General features: G+C 44.4%; 1 protein-coding gene across 3 annotated transcripts in view; it reads right to left on the bottom strand.

Annotated features, from left to right (window-relative positions):
• Nucleotides 1-290: 290 nt before the first annotated feature.
• Nucleotides 291-23586, bottom strand: part of asic2 (acid-sensing (proton-gated) ion channel 2) — a 153899-nt gene continuing 130603 nt past the window's right edge. For all 3 annotated transcript variants that reach the window (XM_058048318.2, XM_078797522.1, XM_058048317.2), the window contains 9 exons: nucleotides 14069-14219; nucleotides 11121-11248; nucleotides 5503-5653; nucleotides 5157-5213; nucleotides 1287-1440; nucleotides 909-1000; nucleotides 756-835; nucleotides 611-679; nucleotides 291-534 (listed from right to left, as the gene is read on the bottom strand). In XM_058048318.2, the coding sequence (XP_057904301.2) occupies nucleotides 433-534; nucleotides 611-679; nucleotides 756-835; nucleotides 909-1000; nucleotides 1287-1440; nucleotides 5157-5213; nucleotides 5503-5653; nucleotides 11121-11248; nucleotides 14069-14219 (984 nt within the window). In that variant the 3' untranslated portion in view covers nucleotides 291-432. The remainder of the gene's footprint in view (nucleotides 535-610; nucleotides 680-755; nucleotides 836-908; nucleotides 1001-1286; nucleotides 1441-5156; nucleotides 5214-5502; nucleotides 5654-11120; nucleotides 11249-14068; nucleotides 14220-23586) is intronic.

Here is a 23586-nt window from a genome sequence, read left to right as displayed (position 1 = left end):
TCTCTTTTCAAATCAAACCATCAGAGGTGAAGTTTACTGCTTTGAAGGATGTAACATTGGTGGTGTTTTGGAGCTGAAATGGGATCAGAGTTCAAGCTGTACATTCCAGATGAGGGCCCCCGCCGCCCGGGGCGTCCAGAAGAGGGCGGCACCAGCACTGCGCTTAAAAGATCCGACACATTAAGAGTGATAAACGCCAGCTCAGCATCCCTCCACTGCGTCCATGTGGCAGACAGCCACTAATGGACAGTACTTAGGGGGGGGGTAAAGCCCCCCGCCCCAAAACCCCCCAAGCCAACAGTTTTAGGGCCTCAAGAAGCGGTGGCGTGATTGAGTGCCCCCGTCGTCCTTGTTTGCATCCTGCGGCAATGTCCCAACAGAGGACGCGGCGTTTGCCGTATGAGGCAGCCTCGGAGGAGGCGGGGCGGGGCCTCAGCAGGCGATCTCCTCCAAGGTGCCCAAGGTGGTCTGCAGAGGGACGGCTACACTGTGGCTGATGGACTCGGAGTGGTTGGCAACCGGATCGCAGGAAGTCTAAAGCAGGAAAACAATCACCACAATAAAAGCTGATTAGTCGTTAACTGTTCAGTACGCAAGGGGGCGCTCTTACCACGTCTCCCCTGCGACCCTCCTCCTCATCCTCTGGACTCAGCAGGTCCAGTAGTCGGTCTCGCAACACCTGAGGATCCCAAGAGTCCGACAAAGTCACATACAGTACCACAGGACAGGACAGGACTAGACAGGACTGGACTGACCTCGTAGGCGTAGTCAAAGAGCTCCAGGATGGTGAGGATGCTGGCGCCGATAAAGAGGCCCATCTGGCCCCCGATGTCACCTGCGGGGGGGGGGGGGGCGCCGTGCGTCATGTATCGTGTTCTGACGGTTCACCGATAAAAGATGTTACGTACCTAGCAGGCCTGCCACCTCGTAGGCTTTCTTTTGCTCGATGGTCTCGTAGTTGAGAGCCTCGAAAAACACGTCCAACACCAAAATGTTGTCCCTGCAAAAGGATAATACATGAATACAATATACTAATACTTTGTTTGTATTTTTTTTTTGACTAAACAGTTGCTCAAAATACGTGAAATGACTTTACGCAACTAGTCACTACAACTAATTATTTTTTAGTATTACTTAAGTTACTTGCTGCTTGTAGCCACTAGAGGGCATGCACGCTAACCTAACCTTCATGTATTTTATTAGCTTAATAATTAGCAGTTACATCCTAACACGAGACACTATTGTGTAATATTCCTCATGTAAACAAAGAGGTGGTGCGGACTTACGAGATGTACTTCTCGGATTTGTTGAACTTCTTCTGCAAGTAGCGCGCCGACGTCTTGCTGGGAATTTTGACCATGGACAGCTCCTTGTTGTAGCGCGTCACGTTGCACGGCGTCCTGCACATGCAGCTGCTGCTCTCCGCCGCCGACAGCTTAGCTTGACGCCACAATGATGATGATGATGATGATAATGATGATGAAATGTGTTACGGAAATGTCATGACGGACGGATGGAAAAGTGGGCGGGGTGAGATGACGATGATGGACACAAAGGAGAATGTGATCTCGCTGTCAATATAACATTTCTTTCCCCAGTTATTAAATATAATTATGCTCAATTTATTTCATGGAAACCAAACATTGAATTTTACAACATTTGAATATGGCATCACCATTTTACAATCTACTAATTTTGGCCTTGTGTTATGCAACCATGTATTTTCTAAAGTGTATTAATTAATAAATCATTGCTGTTTTGTGTTTGAATATGGCCTATTATTATTATTTTTTAATACACATTCAAGCATAGTTTACATATTTTTGGTTTATGTACTGTACAACAATTGATAAAGTAAAAACACAGAATGTCAGAAGTAACATGTAATATTTAGTATTCTACACTGGACACTCTGTGTCAGTCATGTTACATGGATGAGAGAATAGCCACCACAGGAAGTACCAAACAGGAAGTGGAAGTAAACAAAGAACTCTCCCAATGCTAACATATGTGAGTCTAAAACAGGTCTTATTTTTTTAATTATGTCTATTATATTGTGTAATAGGAGTGTAAAGGTGACTATAGGGGTGTTATGCCATGTCTAGTGGGCTCTAATAATGTCTTTGTTAGTCGTTTCCTGGTTTTATTGTCCTTTCCTTGCTAGTTCGACTTGGCATTTTTATGCTTTTTGTGCATCGTACTGCTCCGTGAGAGCTTATCTTTGCTAATTAAAAACTTTTTTGATCTTTATTTATCCTGGGATAACAACACATTTTATTTTACTAATCGTTAAATTAATTTCAGTTTTACTCTGAAAAGGATTTGTTTTTTTCGTATTTGAAAGACTGTCTAAGCATGGAGGTAAATGTGTGTAAACATGCTAGCGACTTACACTATGGAGAGATTTAAGGCGTCCATGTCCACCTTAACAAAATACTTATATAGTTTGCTTTTTAAACGCTAACCTGCTAGCCTGAACACAAATGTTCGCCGCCGCTTCCTTGATGAGTGTGAGCTTCTCGTGTGAAGGTCAATGGCAGACGTCTGACGTCTATCCAACGACGACAATAAGCCTGATTGCTGCTATTCTGGCGCGGAGGTCAACCCCGCTCTTCACCGGCGACTCCACGTCAAAGGAAAATGTATTTCATCAAAACTCCAGAAGAGCATCTCGCTCTCACGGAAATGAGAGCTTTTCAAAGATGTGACATCCACTCCGACTCCTTCACTGCTCTCCTCCCTGACAAATCCCCAAGCCCTGCATGCGCCATCTTTCATTTCACCGAGGATTATGTCCTCTGCTGCGATGCCGTAAACCTGTTTGAAAGTATGAGCGGGATGGGGAAGCTATGCCACGGAAATGGGAATATCTTCCCAGAACGCCACAATCCAATATGGCTACAGCGAGAGGCGACCTTGGCCGCAAACACACCGACCTCAGGCACATTCATTCATTCTAAATGACTCCTTTGTCCCCCCCCGCTCCCCCCAGTGGAACATTTACTGTACAGAAATACACCTCAGTGGGCGGCTTGGATTTACTATCCATTGATAACGACTGAGACGGCCATTGTTGTCTAAATATCTGGCAACACAAGCGGAGAGAGGAATCGACGTGCAGTCACGCATGGCAGGGTGCACGAGTGCTGCAGTAGGTTTATTTCATCATGTATTCATATATAATATAATAAATATATAATATAGCAGTAGCGACTACCATCGACATCTAAACGAGCCATAATTGTCGAAATAGTGAGTACAACTCACAGTGAACTAATCCACACTGCCAATATATCCAATTAATGAACCGCAATTCTCCATTGTCGGCGGCACTCATGCGTGCTGCCGCCTTTAGACTCCTCGCGTTGGAAAACTGACAGTTTCTGCTTCACAACGTCAGAGGAAATTTTGTTTCATTTCTAATATACGACACTCTTCTGCACTCTGAGTGTATGCTAGTTGCCCCGCCTCTCCCCATTGAGACAAAGACTGTGAGTGACACGAGGGCTCACTCTAGCGGCAACGAGAAATCTTGTTACCTTTTAAACTCGCAACATCACTGTGACTATAGGGATGTTATGTCATGTCGGGAGGGCTCTAATGGTATTAAAAAGTGCATTTACAAACAAGGAATCCTTCTTTGTCGGGTCCGGAACCAATTCATGCCAATAAACAGGGAATACTGTATTCCCAAAATGAAATGAAACCTTCATTATTCATGATTAAAAGTGATTTCAATAGATTTTTGCATTGGAATGAAGAAAAAGGTGGATACGCCAGGGCCCCCCTCTCCCGCTTTCTTCTGTTTTTCTGAATTATGATAAGACTGCCGTGTCACGCCGTCTCTTCTCAGCGGTAATAAATAACACAAATTACAAGAGCCTGTCGGTTTTAATCACTCCGAGTCTTCAAAGTTTCCTCCAAACTTTCAAGTCCCGACGAGTTGAAGAAGAACGTGTTCCCCGACAACAACACGAAGCTGTCATCATTTTAAAAGGACACCTTTAATCTCCGCCAACAACTTGAGGAGCCAGGCGTGCTTTTTTTTTTTTTTTTTTTTTTCCTTTTGTTGTTATTCAGAGGAGGAAAGTCGGAACTGTTGAGGGCTAGCTTAAACAAATTGGCAGCGACTTGAGCTTGATTTGCATGCAGAGATCCGGCGCGGCAAACATGAGGCCAATTAGGAGACGCTCCTTCAATCCTGCAGCGTCGGGTCGTGTGGTGTGGACGCCGTGGAAGTTTATGGCCGGAAAGTTTCCTCGCCTCTGGCTGCATTTTATGTACACCTCTCTCTCTCTCTCTTTCGCTCACTTAGCTGAATTTATTCTCTGCAGGCCGAGGGTGTGTGGGAGGACAAAAAAAACACACACAAAAGGTCGTCCGTATCTTATGAAAAACCACATCTCCATTTAAAGACATGCTTGAAAGACAAAGCGCATCATGGAGATCTTCACAGAAGGAGCACCGTTCTTTATCTGCTCTTGTTGGAACCTGAGCTCGGCCTCTGATTGGTTGCATCTCGCCGTGTGTGCGCAATATCAGGAAGTCAATCGATCAAAGAAAAAAAAAAATGTAATTAAGATAGAGAATCTCATAATTCTGACACTCGGCTGTGCTAAAGGCCAACATCCAACCCACACAGCCTGTGGGCTTGTTCAGACACTTCCACACCACTTTTCCAAAACATCAAAATCTGGAGTTGGCAATGATTTTTTTTTAAATAATCACCCTAATTCTTCAACTATTTCAATAATTCCAATGAATTCCATGGTCTTTTTTGTGCGGTCATTACGGTAATCAATGCTCTTTAAATAATATACAAGATATAATCAGATAAATATCAACGTCACGAATATCCATTCCGTCGATAAAATCAGCTTATATCACCTAGTACTTCGGTATGTGACAAAAAAAAAAACAAAAAAAACCTTAAACTATATTAGGAAAGCAGGAAGTGAACAAATGCAACAGTTACCGATTGTAAAAGTACCAGATGGAGGGGTAGCATTTAATAAGCTTTGCTTCTTCCTACTCCTTTTGGACATGTGGAACTGGGAACTGATTATGTGATGCATTCAATTGTCATCTGATGCATGTTCAAATGACATTGAACCATTACCTAATGGCGACGCCAATATGGTGTGTTTTGTACTCACCAAGGGCGGGCTCAGCGCAGTCTTTGTACTGCTCGGGGGTGCAGTACGAGGCGTCACCTAGAAGGATTGAAGAGAGCACATTGATATAAATGGAGTGGAAAGTGGAGCTAATTCATGCTAATTCGACAAGGACAACAACAATGTCTTTAAATGTGCTAATCTATTACGTGTTATTGTGTTCCTCCATCCTAAACGCTTTTTACATGAGCTTTTTGGCGCCGATGGACAGAATGGAGCATTGTGGGCCGTTATGGACGTATGAAGCATTTATTTTCCAAAGTGCCAGCAGCAGCAGGAGTCAGTGTAACGAAGGGTAACGTAGCGTCCCGGGTGTGAGCGGGCCTACCGGGCATGTGCACCATCCTGCAGTTGCAGTTCTCCACGATGTAGCGCGTCTCGCAGTCGATCCTGCAGGCGGTCACGCTGTACACCTGGAAGAAGCCCGACTCCAGAGCCTTGGACTCGCACTCTCCCCACGGGGGAGGCAGGTAGGTCAGCTGCGGGTGGACAGGAGGCGGGAGGGGGTCAGCGGGACGTAATAGAACACGTGGCGGGCAAAGGAGAAAACTGGTATCATTACACAATCTTTCTTATGTTGTCCTGATACAATACTGATATTACATAATTCATAATTCATATTGATCCAACATATGTACTTTTATTACTCATTTTGTAGTGCGGAGTACTAGAAAAGGCTTGATCATGTGAGTTCTATCCACAATGTCCACAATGGAGTGGTAGCCAGGCGTAATATAGTGACGTTCAAGATGCTCAATGACGCGTTTAAACCCGTTTAAACTCAGCAGCTCTTTTCTGTTACAGTTGATGACTTCTTGGCGTCCCTCAGGAGTTTCCAGTTCCGAATTGCCAGTTCCGTGCCACCACGGGAATCATCACATGCTACTTTGTTAGAAATTGGGCTCGATCTGGTCGCTGCTGGATAGACGTGCAACGGCAGAGTCTGGAATCGACTGCTTATATCGGGGTGCCGATATCCGAGGTTTGGGATGCAGGACGATAAGTGGGAATGGAACATTTTTTTTTTAAAACTCTGCAAGGAGAGCAAGGTAGGGTAACGTAATAAGGATGGATGTCTCATACATGTAACATTACTGCCACCTAGTGGCCAGAATAATCACATGACTTACATTTGAATACATTTTAATATGCCCACCATGAACCAGTCACCATTAAGTACATTTAATGTCTAACTTTTTATTCCTGACGGCTGCGCCCCGCCCCGCTTTTAGTCTTGTTTTAGCTCTGGATGAATTTTTGGATATTGTATTTTAATCATTTAATTATACTTATAATTATTATTTGTGATGAAGGCTAGAGTAGTATGGTGAGGGCTGACTATTAATAAATAAAAATAAAAAAATAAAAAAAATAAAAAAAATAAAATAAATAAAATAAATAAAATAAATAAAATAAATAAAATAAATAAAATAAATAAAATAATACTGTGCTGCTATGATGGACATGCAAGGATGAGGTTGGACAATGGTGACATCTGTAAAGTCATATTTTATCCCTTGCCTCTTGCTGTTTCGATGGGAAACGTTTTGAGACCCAAAAATGCCAATCACCCTTCTGGAAGATTGTGTTGGCGTTCCGTGTAAGAATAATCCTTAGTGTCGTCAACCGCAGCGCCGAGTGCCTGCCAACGGCGTACAAAGAAAAAACAAACCGACATGCTGTCGTGTTCCGCGGGACCACCGAGGTCTGCGACTGTCTCCTCTTCCCAGATTGCCTCCACTGTCATGGAAATGCACGAGCGCGCCAAGAACAACGCGTTTTGGACCCGGCCAGGCAGCACGGTGCCAGGTGAAAGTGGGCCAAGACAGGTTCTTGGGGGCCCCTCTTAAATCTTGTCTGGGCTATCAGGACAGACGAGCACAAGTTGTTCCAACATCCCCGCATTCTCCTCCCTAAAAGCAGCCAAGTGTGGGACTATTGCACGTTTGTGTGGCGTGCTCTGGCGTGCTGCGACGGCGATAAGGAAACCGTGAACATCCCAGCAGACACTCTACCGCCTCCTCCTCGGCAATCCGTAACCTTTCCTGTCACCTTGCAGGAGCTAATCTCCCCGGGGACCATAGTGGCTGATTCTCCGACTCATTCAGTTTCATTCATAACCGAGTAATAGAAACCTTCTTTTTACACGCTATTGCTAACATATGCTAGCTTCACTTTATCAAAGTTTTTCAAAAACATGAATAAATATTTGAGGTTTCGTAGCAGAATAACCAGCTATAACTACTCCAAAATATGCATATTTCAGTATTTTATTTATTTATTTATTTATTTAAGTAAATAAATAATTAATTAATAAAATAAAAAATTATTTATTTAAGTATTTTTCTCCTAAATAAAAATGGCTAAATGCAGTAAACTACAAATAAGGCATTCAGAAGACGCATTCATTTGATGATACAGTATGTAGTGTTCTCACTTTACAACAAGGTACACAAATACAGTAGTTATTGAGGAAGTAAACTAATGAGTAGTGGTTGGGCTTGGGTAGGTTCCTTCCTCTATAACTACTGTAATGTTGTGTACCTCATTGTAAAGTCTTAGCGTATGCTACACTGGTTAGGTGCCGGTAATGTTACATTGACGGCCGCCACACCACAGGAAGTACTGCGCAGGAAGCAAAAGTAAAACTGGAACAAGGAACTCTTCAAACGCTACCATGTGAGTCTATATCATATTTATGTACATCTTTTATGCCTTATTTTCAAGTAATACGAGTACAAATGTAAATATAGGGGTGTTATTTCATGCCTGGAGGGCTCTAATGTGCAAACCTGTTAAATTCACGTACTCGTCAGGTTGGGGTCTGGAACCAATTAAGTGTGCCAAACAAGGATTTTACTATAATTTGAAGCGAGTTTCATGCAGTGTCGTACCTTTGGTCTGTTTAATAAGAGGCAGAGTTTTCGCTCCGCTTGACATCGTCAAGTTCATCAATATTTCATCGCCTCGCTCAAGTGGAGGGAAGCTTTAAGCAGGCTTTACTCTTCGCTCGGCAAGTTGTGGGATCCCACCAACAAAAAAGGCTCTTTGTTTTTCACGTAGCGTGGCCGGCTTGACCTCAATGAACACGAAAGGACCATCATGTTGGTAATGTGAGGGCGCATTATGCCCTGATCTTTGCCTCTCGGCAGGCGAATGACTTCACTCACGATGACAGTTGTTATTATCACAGCAGACTTCTGCTATTGGTGGGGGTGGGGGGGGGGTTGCATTCCAAAAACCAAAGCAAATGGCAGGCCACAAATACAATCTTTGCCGACACTTGCACACTTAATAAGAAGATGTAGCAAGAGGGATAGGTGTTGCCCCTCAATATTCTCCTTTTCATCTATTGAACAGACTTTTGGATCACTCTTCTCAACGAGCAGCGGGTGCTGCTGTGGGCCCCTCCCCCACCTAGGGCCCCCACAGGCAGCTCCGTCTTGTTTGTGATATTCCAAAAAGAATGCACACGGTAAAATTCATTTGCCATTTAAAATCGCTTATGCCTCCCCTAAAGTCTGTCACGTCTTCCTGCTGCATTGATCGGTGAGATGGCACTCTTCCCCTGCAGATAGCGCCATCAAAACTCTTTCTATTTAATTTATTATAAAAAAAATAATCATTCACAATTTAAAGAGGCAAAAGAAAGCCGCAAATAGGTGGGGGTCTGCTATAGTATATTATGTATGTGCAAGCCCCCCCCCCCCAGGTTTCCTGAGGACACAGGTGGGAGCTTCCCTCAGCAGAAAGTTCTCCTCACACTGGATGTAGCGCTGCATTCATTAATGAGTGCAGCTAAATTTACTGCTTTTTCACCGCAGTGCGTGCTGGCCGAGACGGGCGAGACGCAGCAGACGAGTCAGAGGGAGGAGTTAGTCTTTAGCCTGCCAGTCAGAAAAGTGGGCTGATGAATGAGCAGCGACACAAACCCTGGAGGCTCATTACTCAAAGAGGATGACGGAGGAGACGCCGGCATGCCAAGCTCACGTCCTGACGTCCACATGACCGAGTGTCAGAAGAAGGAACCACCTGACCCGTATCAGTCACATGATCTCGTCACAGCCGTCAACCACGTTTATTGTTTACATGTGAGGCCTCAAGTGGGGGTATTTCCAAATTCCCAGCAGTCTTGAATGCAATCTGATTTGAGGCGATTTGAGCGTGTGAATAAAGTTTAATGTGATTTTAATGTTCACATTAATGGCAGTTTGATGCTGATTTAACGTGACTTGACATCCCAGCATTAATATTTCATTCCTAATACAAGATTACACAACTCTAGATGGTGATAAGACTATTAATATTAGTGGATTTTTATGATGTAATGTCAATCAAGGGTCTCCAACAGGGCATTTTTGGGCTGCGGCTTCTTGTATTATTATTATTATTATCAGTTATTTTATATTATATATGATTAGATGTTGGACTAATTGGCTTTGTCAGCTCTGCGATTGGCCTAAACTCATCTGGGATAGGCTCCAGCATACCTCCATGACCCCAGCGAGGGTAATGGGCAAAGGAAATAGATGGGTGGGCTCTGTCAGCTAATACCAAAACTGAAATGTGGATTTTTTGTTCAGATCGTTTAGCATATGATCATTTTCATAATAATTTGGAGTGCATGAGAAAGTGCACAGTCTTTTTCCCACCACAGCACCAACAGAACCAATGTTGTAATTGTGGTAAGCAGCAAACTGCTCAGTCATCTGCATTAAAGATGCTAATGACTGTAAACCAACTGGTGACATTTTAAAGCCCATGCAGAGCTAGATATGTACATGGGTTATTTTAGACGGATATAAATATGTAATCAAAATATTTGTTAACTTTCAAAAGTGACCAAAATAAGTTGTAGAATATAAGAATGTATCTTTGCTGAGAAAGTGGATTCCACCATAGCAGCAACAGAGCCAATGTTGTAATGTTGCTAAGGAGCACAGTCATTAGCATTAAAGGCACAAATGAGTTGGCAATGTGATGAAAAACATGGCGACATTTTAAAGCGCATGCAGAGGTAGACAAAGCCGTCGGATGCTGACCACTCATGAAACTTCAAGTGCGGCTACTGGGGGTAATAAAAACTACAACAACGGGTAGCCGACAGCCACAGCTGCTAATGCTAACGTTCTTTGACCCGGCGCTAATTAGAAGCCCGGCGGTTGTTGCTGTTGTGGACCAGTCAGCTTTACAAGCTGATTTGTTGGCCGGAGGAAAGCATTAGTCTCGCCTTGTTTGGTCTCTTTCTGTCATTTGTTGCGTCACCTTGACAAAAATGACTTTCTGTTGCGTTATAAAACGCGGCTTTGCTTCAATGAAACCTTTTTTGTCCACCAGTCTGACTCCATTAATCATTTTTCACACTCGCTTTGGCTCCACCGGGACATAACATCAAAGGAAGTTTGAAGACGGGCGCCGTGGCGAGGTCGAAAGCGATGTTTTTGCGCGCTTTGAGCCGAGATACGATGACGGAGCTGGACAAGGACGAAGCTATCAAGTCTGAGCTCGCCAACGTTTATTTCGAAAGCATTCACTTCAAAACACTCAGGAAAGAAACCGCAATAAAGCCAACACCGAGGTCAAGATGGCCGACATTTGACGCGTCGCTTAAAATGAAATTGCCCACTTTTGGATTTCCATGAAAAAGTTCCACTTTTCAAGTTGAAGCTCTTCATGACATCACAGCGGGAAAACATCCTTCCTCGTGGGCGTGATACCACTTCTGACCACCCCGCGTACATGAGCAGCATTTCTAAACAAACAGGCTTCACTACACGTCTTAATGGTGTAGCCGTTCAAACATAATGCTAGCATTGCAGCATCAATGTAGCTCATTAGCATTAAAGCTACAGACGCAAAACAGGGACCTTTAGGAGGAAAACGGCCTGGTGAAGGTCAAGGTTGTGTGAGGCGTTAGACGGCAAGCATGCACATTAGAAGACCTACCCGCTGTTCCTGCGTGGCGACAAAGGTCTGGAAGCCGGGCGCCACGCCGAAGCCCAGCTCGTGCACAAACGGGGGCTCCGCCTGGCTGTGGATCTGGACTCGCACCCCCGCCTCAAACGCCGTGTCCTCTGCAAACAACACACCTCCGACGAGTTAAAGCGTTCCTCTGTGAAAAGGTTAAGAAGTTTTGAATCAGAGCGAAATGTGGAAGAAAAACAGCGATGGGAGCCGTTTCATCAGTTGGCTGCCGTTGCTATGGTGACAGCTTGGATGAATTCACATAAGACAAAAAGAAACAATGTCCATCTGTGTCATCAGCAAGAAGGGAAATTGGAAAGAAATATTTCATATGATCTTTGGAGCCCCTCAAAAGCAGCAGCTGTCATGATGAGTTCACCCTTTTATTTGGGAAATCAAGTACCTACCTGACGTGCTAAAAAAGTTGCTAGCTAACTTTTCAAGTTACATTTCACTACTTATGAATAAGTAGCCATGTTTACATGGACCCAAATATTCCAATTCCATTCGGGTTATTTGCTCAAACGGAAAGAATCTTTGTACACACCTCATTCCGAAAGAAAAGTGCCAATCCGAATGAATATATAATCGGATTCCCGGGGTGGAATATTCATTTTCCCAATCCGATTGAGGCATCGGAAAGTTGTCAGGGTGCGTTCTTTCAGCGCAAGCAGGTTTTGAAAATGGCGGCGAGCGGAAAGCGGAAAGTTCGTTTTTGATACAAACTTTAAAAGAACTGAACGGAATTGCAAGACTGGAAAACTGCGTAAAAGCGTAGCAACTGTCCCAACAACCGCGGTAATCACACTCTCGTCCGCCATCTTCGATGGATCACGTGATGTTGTTTACGTTTTACTGCGCATGCCCCACTGACTATTACGTTTGATTATAGCGGTGCATGTAGACAGGAGATTGCAATATTTCTGTTTAAACTTAACAAAACTTCTACTACTTAAGAATTGTTGTAGATTAAAAAAAAGATTCCTGTAGTTTAATTCTTAAAAAGCTGAAGGCAACATCATGTCAGTGAATTAGTGAGAGTTTTGATGTGGATAGAAATGGGGAAAAAAATCAATTAGGCTAAATAAATGATCTTTTGAAGTGAAGAGAAGGTGTTTTTTTCTTCTTAGTACATGGTAATGATCAGAACAAAATCAAAAGCACCAGCGAGTGAATAATAGCACATTAAAAGCCCCCAAAAATCACATTAAACATAAAAAAGCTGATCCAATATTCCTTCCTCAGAGAGCAGAGATTTGTTTTGCTGTTCATTACTTTTCATTCCGTGCGTGCCGAGCCGCCCCATCAATGATGAGGGGGCTAAAAATAGAGCGTGAAAGTCATCCACTGCTTTGGAAGATTTTTTTTTTTGGTTGGGGGGGATGAAAAACCAAAATGGAAGCTGTGTGATGAGCAGCATGCAGCCTCTGATGTGATCAAGTTGTTGACAGCTCTGCTGCCTTCATCATGAGGAAGCGCTGACGATTCTCAGCGAGGACGCGTCACTCAAACGTCAGGTGACGTCAAGGCGGGACTTGGCGCTAATGCTAAATATGGAGTTGGAAAAGAGAGCAGCGACGTGGCGCGTATGCTGCCGAGCAAAGTGATGTCTTTGAAGTGAAAGCTTTGGAGGCGGCGGCGACGGCGTTGATGGCAGGGAACGGAGGCAACAGTTGGTGGTCGTGTTTTTTGGGGAAACGGCGCTCATCACGGGAATGATTGCTGGATGAGTCTCCATGGCAACCGAGCCATCCTCTTTCCCATGAAAGGGAGGGCTCTCCTTCATGGATGCAAGTGTGAACAAATACAACTTTGAGAAATCTCGACTTCTTACTTCTTCTACAACCAAGGCCCCTAAGGGTGGGCGGGCGGGGTCGGGGGGATGGGGGGCACCACTTGTCATGGGGACATGTGGAAAAAAACTAAATAATTAGTGCCTAAAACTCGCCTCATTGGATGTTTTTTTTTCGAGAGCTATTTTTTTATTATTACCAGATCTATTGATATGATTATTATTCCTTATATTAGTCCTAATCCTAATCCAGCAAGGTTAGGGTTAGTTCTAACTAGTTCTAACTATACTTCTCCTCCGTGGGGAGATCCCACTTTAGCTTGCTTAAAGGACGAGGCATTTAAATTGGGCAAGCAGAACACAACTACAATCACCATGCAGACCCACAAATGACAGCACAACATTTAACGAGTAAACAAAAACTCACAGGGCAACTAACACTGCTATGGGGGGGGTAACACATTTTTATACATCACACAGCGACTTAACACCACCACACAAACGCACTGTTGGTGGAAAATAACAAAACTTTTTTCAGAATGGTGCCGCAAAGCATGCTGGGAAGACAAAAACAATCTGTGACTTGAGTGAAGCCCTACTCCCAGCATGCCTTGCGGCACCATTCTGAAAAAAAATGCTCAGAGTTTTGTTATTTTCCACCAACAGTGCGTTTGTGTGGTGGTGTTAAGTCGCTGTGTGATGTTCTTATTTCCAGACTGCCATGTTGAGTAACGACCTGCTGCCATTTCTGATGTGGTGACAAGCCCATTGCAAGTCGTCTTTTGGCGCCTGCTTGCCCGAATAGAAAACAAGTGAAGTGCCTGTTTGTCAACGCTTTCATATTTCATTTTGATGAATGTTTTTTTTTAATAAAAAAAAAAAACTTACGGCCTCTCATAGCTCAGGCTTGTGACAGCTTCCAGTTTCTTGACAATGCAGTCACTTGATGTGGCTCAGCCTCACCCAGACTCCTTTTGTGGCCCCCTACTAGTACCACTACTTTTCTACTATTTCATCATATAGTTTATTATTATTATTATTATTAGCAGTCAGCCAATCCCTGCTGTTCCCACCATGAAACAATGAAACAATAAAGGATTGTCAAAAGGAAGTAGCGGTTGGCGTGTGTGACACCCACCTGTGTCCCCCCACACCGGCAGGTACTCGTCCTGCTGGATGTCCAGCATGATCTCCAGGCCGTTCCCCGTGCCGCCCTTCATGGTGGTGCGCAGCGACTTGCCGTCCTCGGCCGCGTTGAACATGTAGCACTTGCCGTACCTGGTGAACACCTGCCAAGGACACCAGAGCGTCAAGCGTCAACTGCAGAGAGTACCAGGCGACAATTGATTTGAACAAATAGCATTCATGCTAAGATACAGTAATATCAGAATGATGTGCTAGAAGAACAAATTATTTGATGGTCAGAAGGACGGAAGGTGCTTGTCACTGCTGTGCTTCCATAGACAGGAAAAGCCAGCATTGTATTTATTTTTTTGTTTTTACAGTTATATCTGTCATTTAAACAAGTCAAATGAATAAATGAATCAGCTCACCAGAAATAACTAACTTTCCCCGGAGAAGGCTAGGGTCTATCCACATCAGCATTAGCATTAGCATTAGCATTGATTAGCTGTACATTTCATACATGGAATGTGTTTCACAAGTGTAAGAACAACGGCAATTGACGAGAGAAGGGGAGCGATGGTGGAGCTAAATCTAATCAAATAATTACAACTGTCAAATTATGAGCGTCAAGCTAGCAGGAGGTGGTCTTGGAGGGGAGGAGGCGGGGAGCCGTGTCGCCAAAATAGCCACTTTTATAGCCGTATCAATTATTCACCTTTCACTGGTGGCCGATTAATTCCCCGATGAGCGACACGCTGTCCCTCGCTGTTACGACGCCGTTCTAATTACGTAGCTCATGCTGGCTAGCGACTTGTTTTTTTTTTTTTTTTAAACAAATACACACTAGAAGACAAATTAAAGCCCTGAAAAGCAATTACTAATCTTCCATTAGGGGGCCAAGGCATTAAAAGCACCACAAGGATCACAGAACAAGAACACACACACACACACGCCAGTATGTCGACAAGCAAGACTTCCATTCCTAATGTCGATGCTAAAGTAGCAGCTCACAGGTAGCAACCTAACACCTTGAAGGTATTTATAAATAATACATTCAGCACAGAGGCTGCTGTACGTGTGTGTGTACGTGTGTGTGTACGTGTGTGTGTGTGTGCGCGGTGTGCCTGCAGTCGTGAGGTCCCCACTCATGAATAGCAACCATCATAATCGACTGTGCTGCCACAGTGACTGATGGAAAGGAAGTGATGGAGACGGAGAAATAAACAAAGTGCGGCCATGTTGTTGTTGGCTCCTCCCGCTGAAATAAAAGATTCCGTTTTTTTTTTTTTTTTTTAAAACATCTAAATTGATGTCTCATATTTGCTGCTGTTGGCAGACACGCAAACGTACACGAGAGCGGCGGGGAAATCACAGAGTGAAGACTTTCAATAGCTTGTGTACTTTATCACTTTAATGCCTCTTTGAAAAAGCCGTCACATTTAAAGTATATAGTGTGTGTGTTTGTGTGTGTGTGTGTGTGTGTGTGTGTGTGTCCCTTGCGTGCAGCACACCGAGCGTCTGTCGGAGGCCTCTGCCAGCCCCCGCCCACCTCGTTTGCTAACAAGGACAGAACTCATTTGAGAAGAAGGGAGAAAATGAGGCCACTTATTCCAATTAGTGGGAAATGCTGCTCATGTTCAGACACAATAGAACATATAAGCACACACATAAGTAGCAGGAAAGGAACATTACGCGGCGCTATGTGCTGTTCTCAAACTACATCACATTTATTATACTGGTCCATACACAAAGAAACATAATGATTATAATATCCTAATAGTAACTAATAGATAAGAAATATACGATAAATATATTCCTAAGTAATGTTATGTCTCATGTCATGTTGTCACATGACTAATGAAATCGAACAGCAGGCTGCCGTTATTGAGCAGCACTACACAATGATGGGCATGGCGAAGACGTTCGGCGTGCTCGATATTTGACACAAAGACGCCCGTGTGGTTTGCTCATTGATCGATTGTCCTCCTTCCTGCCGCTGGAAGCTACAAGATGAAGGGCAGAGGTCCTGCTTTGCTTAGCTTTTAGGATGGATTTTCACCAATGGGATGATCCATCTCCGTACGCGCAAACTCCCCTTTTTTTTTTTAAATCGACGCGGCCGTGATTGATTGAATCGCTAATGGCGCAGGTGAAGCGCACAATCGGGACGGTGAAGTTGGCTCACACCTCATCCCGGAAACGGTGACGCTCCCGACTGATGCAGCAAATAACGGCGGATAATAAATATTAATGGCGCCATCGTTCCTGCTCCGTGGGCGCAGGATGTGGTTTTTTTTGGGGGGGTTATTCTCCAGAATGAGGATGTTTTTCTGTCCAAATGACTGCATTCTCTTGCGATGTCGTTCACCCTCGCTGGTGCTATTGGCTGACAAGGTGAGGGTGTGTGGGGGGGGGGGGATTAGGGAGAGCAAATGGCACCGCTATTCGGCAGGAAAAGCTGTTTAACAGTCAGTAATAACGTTGGCATTTCTCAGTGGATTCCAACTCAATTAAGGAAAAACATGTGCGCCTCCCAAAAGACGGCTTTTCCGCTATTCTTTTCCTCCATCCAAACACTTTTTTCCCACATATTGGATAGATTTTTCTTCCGAATGTGGCCACCGTGTCGAGGCATCATTGCTAAGCATCCAATCAAAATAACAATAATACGTATCATTTCCCACTCCGCTAGCAGCCACCAGGGGGCATATTAGCATAGTAAATGCGTTTGTGTATTGTTATTTTTATTATTATTCAGTAATTATAAATGCGTCTGAGGTGCCGCAATATTGTACTGGAACTGTGTTAGCTGGAATTTAGACTGTTTAGACTGTGTTTGGTGTGTCTGTAGCTTTAATGCTAATGAGCTGTGTTTTTCGCCCCCCCCCCCCGACAGTGTGTACTATTGTGTACTTTATCCGCTTTTTGTACACTGTAACCGGGTGTAATAGATCACATACAACAACTTGCCAGTAAAAAGCAAATTAATCAAAACTAATTAGCAACTTAGCTAAATTAGCTAAAGGGGCTGCACGGCAGTCGTGTGGTTAGCGCGCAGACCTCACAGCTAGAAGTTCAATCCCACTCTCGGCCATCTCTGCATGTTCTCCCTGTGCATGCGTGGGTTTTCTCCGGGTACTCCGGTTTCCTCCCACATTCCAAAAAAACATGCTAGGTTAATTAGCGACTCCAAATTGTCCATAGGTATGAATGTGAGTGTGAATGGTTGTTTGTCTATATGTGCCCTGTGATTGGCTGGCCGCCAGTCCAGGGTGTACCCCCCGCCTCTTGCCCGAAGACAGCTGGGGTAGGCTCCAGCACCCCCCGTGACCCTCGTGAGGATAAGCGGTAGAAAATGAATGAATGAATGAATGAATAATAAGAAATATACAAAGAAGTACCAATATGAGATTTGGAAATAGATGCATGTTCTCCCCGTGCATGTGTGGGTTTTCTCTGGGTACTCCGGTTTCCTCCCACATTCCAAAAACATGCTAGGTTAATTAGCGACTCCAAATTGTCCATAGGTATGAATGTGAGTGTGAATGGTTGTTTGTCTATATGTGCCCTGTGATTGGCTGGCCGCCAGTCCAGGGTGTACCCCCCGCCTCTTGCCTGAAGACAGCTGGGGTAGGCTCCAGCACCCCCCGTGACCCTCGTGAGGATAAGCGGTAGAAAATGAATTAATATTAAGAAATATACAAATAAGTACCAATATGAGTTTGGAAATCAATTATTCCCATCATGGGCTGCACGGTGGACAAAATGGTTGGCACGTAGGCTTCACAGCAAGGATACCCGAGTTCAATTCCACACTCGGCCATCTCTGTCTGAAGTATGCATGTTCCTCCCACATTCCAAAAACATGCTAGGTTAATTAGCGACTCCAAATTGTCCATAGGTATGAATGTGAGTGTGAATGGTTGTTTGTCTATATGTGCCCTGCGATTGGCTGGCCACCAGTCCAGGGTGTACCCCGCCTCTCGCCCGAAGACAGTTGGGGTAGGCTCCAGCACCCCGCGTGACCCTCGGGAGGATAAGCGGTAGAAAATAAATGAATGAATGAATAATAAGAAATATACAAATAAGTACCAATATGAGTTTGGAAATCGATTATTCCCATCATGGGCTGCACGGTTGCAAGTGATTGGCACGTAGCCTTCACAGCAAGGATACCACAGTTCAATTCCACACTCGGCCATCTCTGTGTGAAGTATGCATGTTCCTCCCACATTCCAAAAACATGCTAGGTTAATTAGCGACTCCAAATTGTCCATAGGTATGAATGTGAGTGTGAATGGTTGTTTGTCTATATGTGCCCTGTGATTGGCTGGCTACCAGTCCAGGGTGTACACGCCTCCCGAAGACAGCTGGGATAGGCTCCAGCACCCCCTGCGACCCTCGTGAGGATAAGCGGTAGAAAATGAAAATTATTGAAACAGCAACGTCCTGCTCGGTTAGCATAGTCGCTGAAAAACAAAAACGGATCCAACTGACTGAGGGATTTAAGATGTGTAGAGAAGCCTTTTACATCCATCCCCTGAAGGAAGGACCTTTTTCCTTCATGAAAAGTCATGAAAAGCCCCAACTTTTGCGTGCCTCTGCTCTCTAAAGCAACAACAACACAACAAAGGCGTATCTGGGGACCTTTCTTTACACTTTTTTGCCGAGGATAAACAAAAAGGTTTCCACGAGAAGACCCTGAGCTTTCCTTTAGCGTACCCTCAGCATACCTAAGAAGGTGAAATAAGCAACACTGCAGGAGAAATGCAGCCTATTACCTGTTAATCATATGAAAGCCCGCAGCGCATGGCTCTACTTGTCAAAGCACCGGGGTCTTTGTACTTTCCCTACACACTCACATAATTGGTTAGCACTGACAAAAGTCAATAAGTCAATGACTAATGATTTACCGCGCGACGACAATCCGGTTAAAGAAGCGTAAAAAAAAAAAAAAACGCCGCCGTGGTATTGGAATCCATCAGTAAGAATAATGAGCTGATGTTATCTATCGCCGATGAGAAGCGGCGACGCTCAAGACTGTTACGATAATTTGCCCCATGATGCGTTCACCTGTTTACTTTACCACGACAAGCCAATGTTCTTCCATGTTTTTTTTTTCTCCCCCACTCGGAGAACTCAAGTGCTTGTTTACCATTTGTAGCATTCCAATAATTGTTGTTTTTAACACACACAGTGCCTCTCCCACTTCCTGTATCGCCAATTTAAAGCGTATTTGTTGCTGTACGTTTCGTCAATATTAGAGTTAGTGTTTGGTGATTGGTTCTTCCAGCGAGGAGAACCAGAAGAGGTTCCGGCAAGGATATCAATGACAAACGATGCTCATGTTGCTTTGACATCCAATAGTGAAAGCCTGGCGATCACATGACCACGGCTGCAAAATTGCCTTTTCAGTCATTCATATTCCTCCTGTTATTATTTCACATCGGCGCAAAATGACTCTTATTTGCCGTGTGATTGATCACCTCAGCCGAGTTTAATGGCGCTGCTTTTTCCCAAGTTACGCTCCCCCACTGAGAGCCAGCGTGTAATAAAACCGCGGTCGCCTGTAAGACTTCATTAAGATGGCCGCTTTGTCCATTTTTGGCTCGCCGAGACCCGAGCCAGTGACGCACAGATGAAAATTCATGCCTCAAAAGGAGCGAATGAAAAGCGCCGGGTGGAAGGCGCTCAAGCTGGTGGAGCTCACATGTTCACTGGAGGCACTTGAACGCACCGGGAGAGCGCCTTCACACGTCACGCTGGAACGTAGACGTTATTAAAACATTATTTATTAGCGTTAGCTGCTTACAAACACCCGTAGCGTCACATCTTTATACGTTTTTACCACCTTGGCGTCCATAAGATGTTCAAATCCCAACTTTTAGCATCTTTAAGGTCTCATATGTGTATGTGGACACCAATGTTCTAGTACACGGCCCAAGGAATCAGAGTCGTTTGGAACTGGAACCAACACAAGGAATCAGAGTCGTTAGGAACTGGAACCAACACAAAGAATCTGAGTCGTTAGAAACTGGAACCAACACAAGGAATCAGAGTCGTTTGGAACTGGAACCAACGCAAGGAATCAGAGTCGTTTGGAACTGGAACCAACACAAGGAATCAGAGTCATTTGGAACTGGAACCAACACAAGGAATCAGAGTCGTTAGGAACTGGAACCAACACAAAGAATCTGAGTCGTTAGAAACTGGAACCAACACAAGGAAACAGAGTCGTTTGGAACTGGAACCAACACAAGGAATCAGAGTCGTTTGGAATTGGAACCAACACAAGGAATCAGAGTCGTTTGGAACTGGAACCAACACAAGGAATCAGAGTCGTTTGGAACTGGAACCAACGCAAGGAATCAGAGTCGTTTGGAACTGGAACCAACGCAAGGAATCAGAGTCGTTTGGAAGTGGAACCAACACAAGGAATCAGAGTCGTTTGGAACTGGAACCAACACAAGGAATCAGAGTCGTTTGGAACTGGAACCAACACAAGGAATCAGAGTCGTTTGGAACTGGAACCAACGCAAGGAATCAGAGTCGTTTGGAACTGGAACCAACACAAGGAATCAGAGTCGTTTGGAACTGGAACCAACACAAGGCATCTGAGTTGTTGGGAACTGGAACCAACACAAGGAATCAGAGTCGTTTGGAACTGGAACCAACACAAGGCATCTGAGTCGTTTGGAACTGGAACCAAGACAGGTCTTATATGTGTATGTGGACACCAGTGTTCTAGTACACGGCTCCCGTGTTTTATATTATTCGGCCTTGAATTCCTCTTTTCTTGAACAATGGCAATGCTATCCGGTGCAATCGCCATAGCAACACCAGCAGGTAGCAGTCTCATTACAAGAATAAAGCATCACTCTCTGTCGGCATCCTAATAATTTACTTTCTCTACAACCAAATAATGACCCAGAAAACTTTTGCGTATCTTAAAATGTCGTCTTAAAGAGATGCTGACACGCCAGCCATCCATCATCACGTGCACTTTTACGCCCGCTGCTTATTTACAAGATGTACATTCATTCAAATAAACGAGTAGAAATGTCTTCTAAAAAAAGAAGGCGATGACTCACATCTCTGTTAATCGCTCATTAGACCAGACACATCAGCGCGGACGCTAATGTCCGATGGAGAAGATGGATCTACGGAACAGATGGACCTGTGCAACAACAGATGGACCGAGTGTTCTTTTTCCCTTCTCAGGGATGAGGCTCATGATGGCATAAAGGAAAAAGGATATTGTTACAGGAGACTCCGTTCTAAAAGCGCCCTCGTTGTTGCGTTATTACGCCATTTCAATTAGGAATCCTATCCTGCATTTGCAGCTTGTCAGACTTATGAATACGTTTAAACAGTACTCGTCTTCTACGCCTAAATCCCTTAAAAAGGGGGCGGGGTGTGAGAACCTCTCAAAATTTCCACAAAAACATGACATAAAAAGGAATGACATAACACTTCTATTCAACCTCAATGTTTTGGAGAATTTCATAGTCCATAAAGAGTTATGATTCATTGACATCGAGAATCGTTAGGAACTGGAACCAACGCAAGGAATCAGAGTCGTTTGAAACTGGAACCAACGCAAGGAATCAGAGTCGTTAGGAACTGGAACCAACACAAGGAGTCAGAGTCGTTAGAAACTGGAACCAACACAAGGAATCAGAGTCGTTTGGGACTGGAACCAACACAAGGAGTCAGAGTAGTTTGAAACTGGAACCAACACAAGGAAACTGAGTCGTTTGGAACTGGAACCAACACAAGGAATCAGAGTCGTTTGGGACTGGAACCAACACAAGGAGTCAGAGTAGTTTGAAACTGGAACCAACACAAGCAAACTGAGTCGTTAAGAACTGGAACCAACACAAGCAAACTGAGTCGTTTGGAACTGGAACCAAGACAAGCAAACTGAGTCGTTTGGAACTGGAACCAACACAAGGAATCAGAATCGTAAGGAACTGAAACCAACACAAGGAATCAGAGTCGTTAGAAACTGGAACCAACACAAGGAATCAGAGTCGTTTGGGACTGGAACCAACAGAAGGAATCAGAGTCGTTTGGAACTGGAACCAACACAAGCAAACTGAGTCGTTTGGAACTGGAACCAACACAAGGAATCAGAGTCGTTAGAAACTGGAACCAACACAAGGAATCAGAGTCGTTTGGGACTGGAACCAACAGAAGGAATCAGAGTCGTTTGGAACTGGAACCAACAGAAGGAATCAGAGTCGTTTGGAACTGGAACCAACACAAGCAAACTGAGTCGTTTGGAACTGGAACCAACACAAGGAATCAGAGTCGTTAGAAACTGGAACCAACACAAGGAATCAGAGTCGTTTGGGACTGGAACCAACACAAGGAGTCAGAGTAGTTTGAAACTGGAACCAACACAAGCAAACTGAGTCGTTTGGAACTGGAACCAAGACAAGCAAACTGAGTCGTTTGGAACTGGAACCAACACAAGGAATCAGAATCGTAAGGAACTGAAACCAACACAAGGAATCAGAGTCGTTAGAAACTGGAACCAACACAAGGAATCAGAGTCGTTTGGGACTGGAACCAACAGAAGGAATCAGAGTCGTTTGGAACTGGAACCAACACAAGCAAACTGAGTCGTTTGGAACTGGAACCAACACAAGGAATCAGAGTCGTTAGAAACTGGAACCAACACAAGGAATCAGAGTCGTTTGGGACTGGAACCAACAGAAGGAATCAGAGTCGTTTGGAACTGGAACCAACAGAAGGAATCAGAGTCGTTTGGAACTGGAACCAACACAAGCAAACTGAGTCGTTTGGAACTGGAACCAACACAAGGAATCAGAGTCGTTAGAAACTGGAACCAACACAAGGAATCAGAGTCGTTTGGGACTGGAACCAACACAAGGAGTCAGAGTAGTTTGAAACTGGAACCAACACAAGGAGTCAGAGTAGTTTGAAACTGGAACCAACACAAGGAAACTGAGTCGTTTGGAACTGGAACCAACACAAGAAATCAGAGTCGTTTGGAAATGGAACCAACACAAGGAATCAGAGTCGTTTGGAAATGGAACCAACACAAGGAATCAGAGTCGTTCAAGTTGAAAGGATGCCCAACCAATATGGTTTGGGAAGGCCATCACCGTTAATTCCGAGGATTTTCCACCAGGAATGATCTTTATTCCATCGCGAGCATCCTTCTCATCATTCCCTAGCGACGGAATCCCGTCCTGTCATCTTTTAGGGAGCTGCTGATCAAGTTCAGCTCATCCTGACCTCAGCTCATCCTGGCTTTATTCTCCTAATCTTCCAGCGCATGAATACATATGAGCCGTGCTGCCTTTGTGTACAGTTGCGGCGTAGTAAAGTTGCCTTGTAAAGTCAAAGACTTATCATAAAATAGATCTGGCTGACTGGTGCAAGGGTGGAGGCGGGCGAGGGGCGGCGGGATAAACAGCTTCCATAAAACTCGCCGGCGAGGCGGAATTTGTTTTCAGAGGTGACGTGAGGTACGGTGCGCCCGAGCGTCGTGTTCATTAA

Source organism: Doryrhamphus excisus, linkage group LG16 (assembly GCF_037039965.1).
Source record: "Doryrhamphus excisus strain RoL-2023G ecotype Guam linkage group LG16, RoL_Dexc_Guam_v1.1, whole genome shotgun sequence".
Classification (NCBI taxonomy): Eukaryota; Metazoa; Chordata; class Actinopteri; order Syngnathiformes; family Syngnathidae; genus Doryrhamphus; species Doryrhamphus excisus.
The sequence above is the reverse complement of the archived record's forward strand: the minus strand, read 5'-3'. Positions and strand labels throughout refer to the sequence as shown.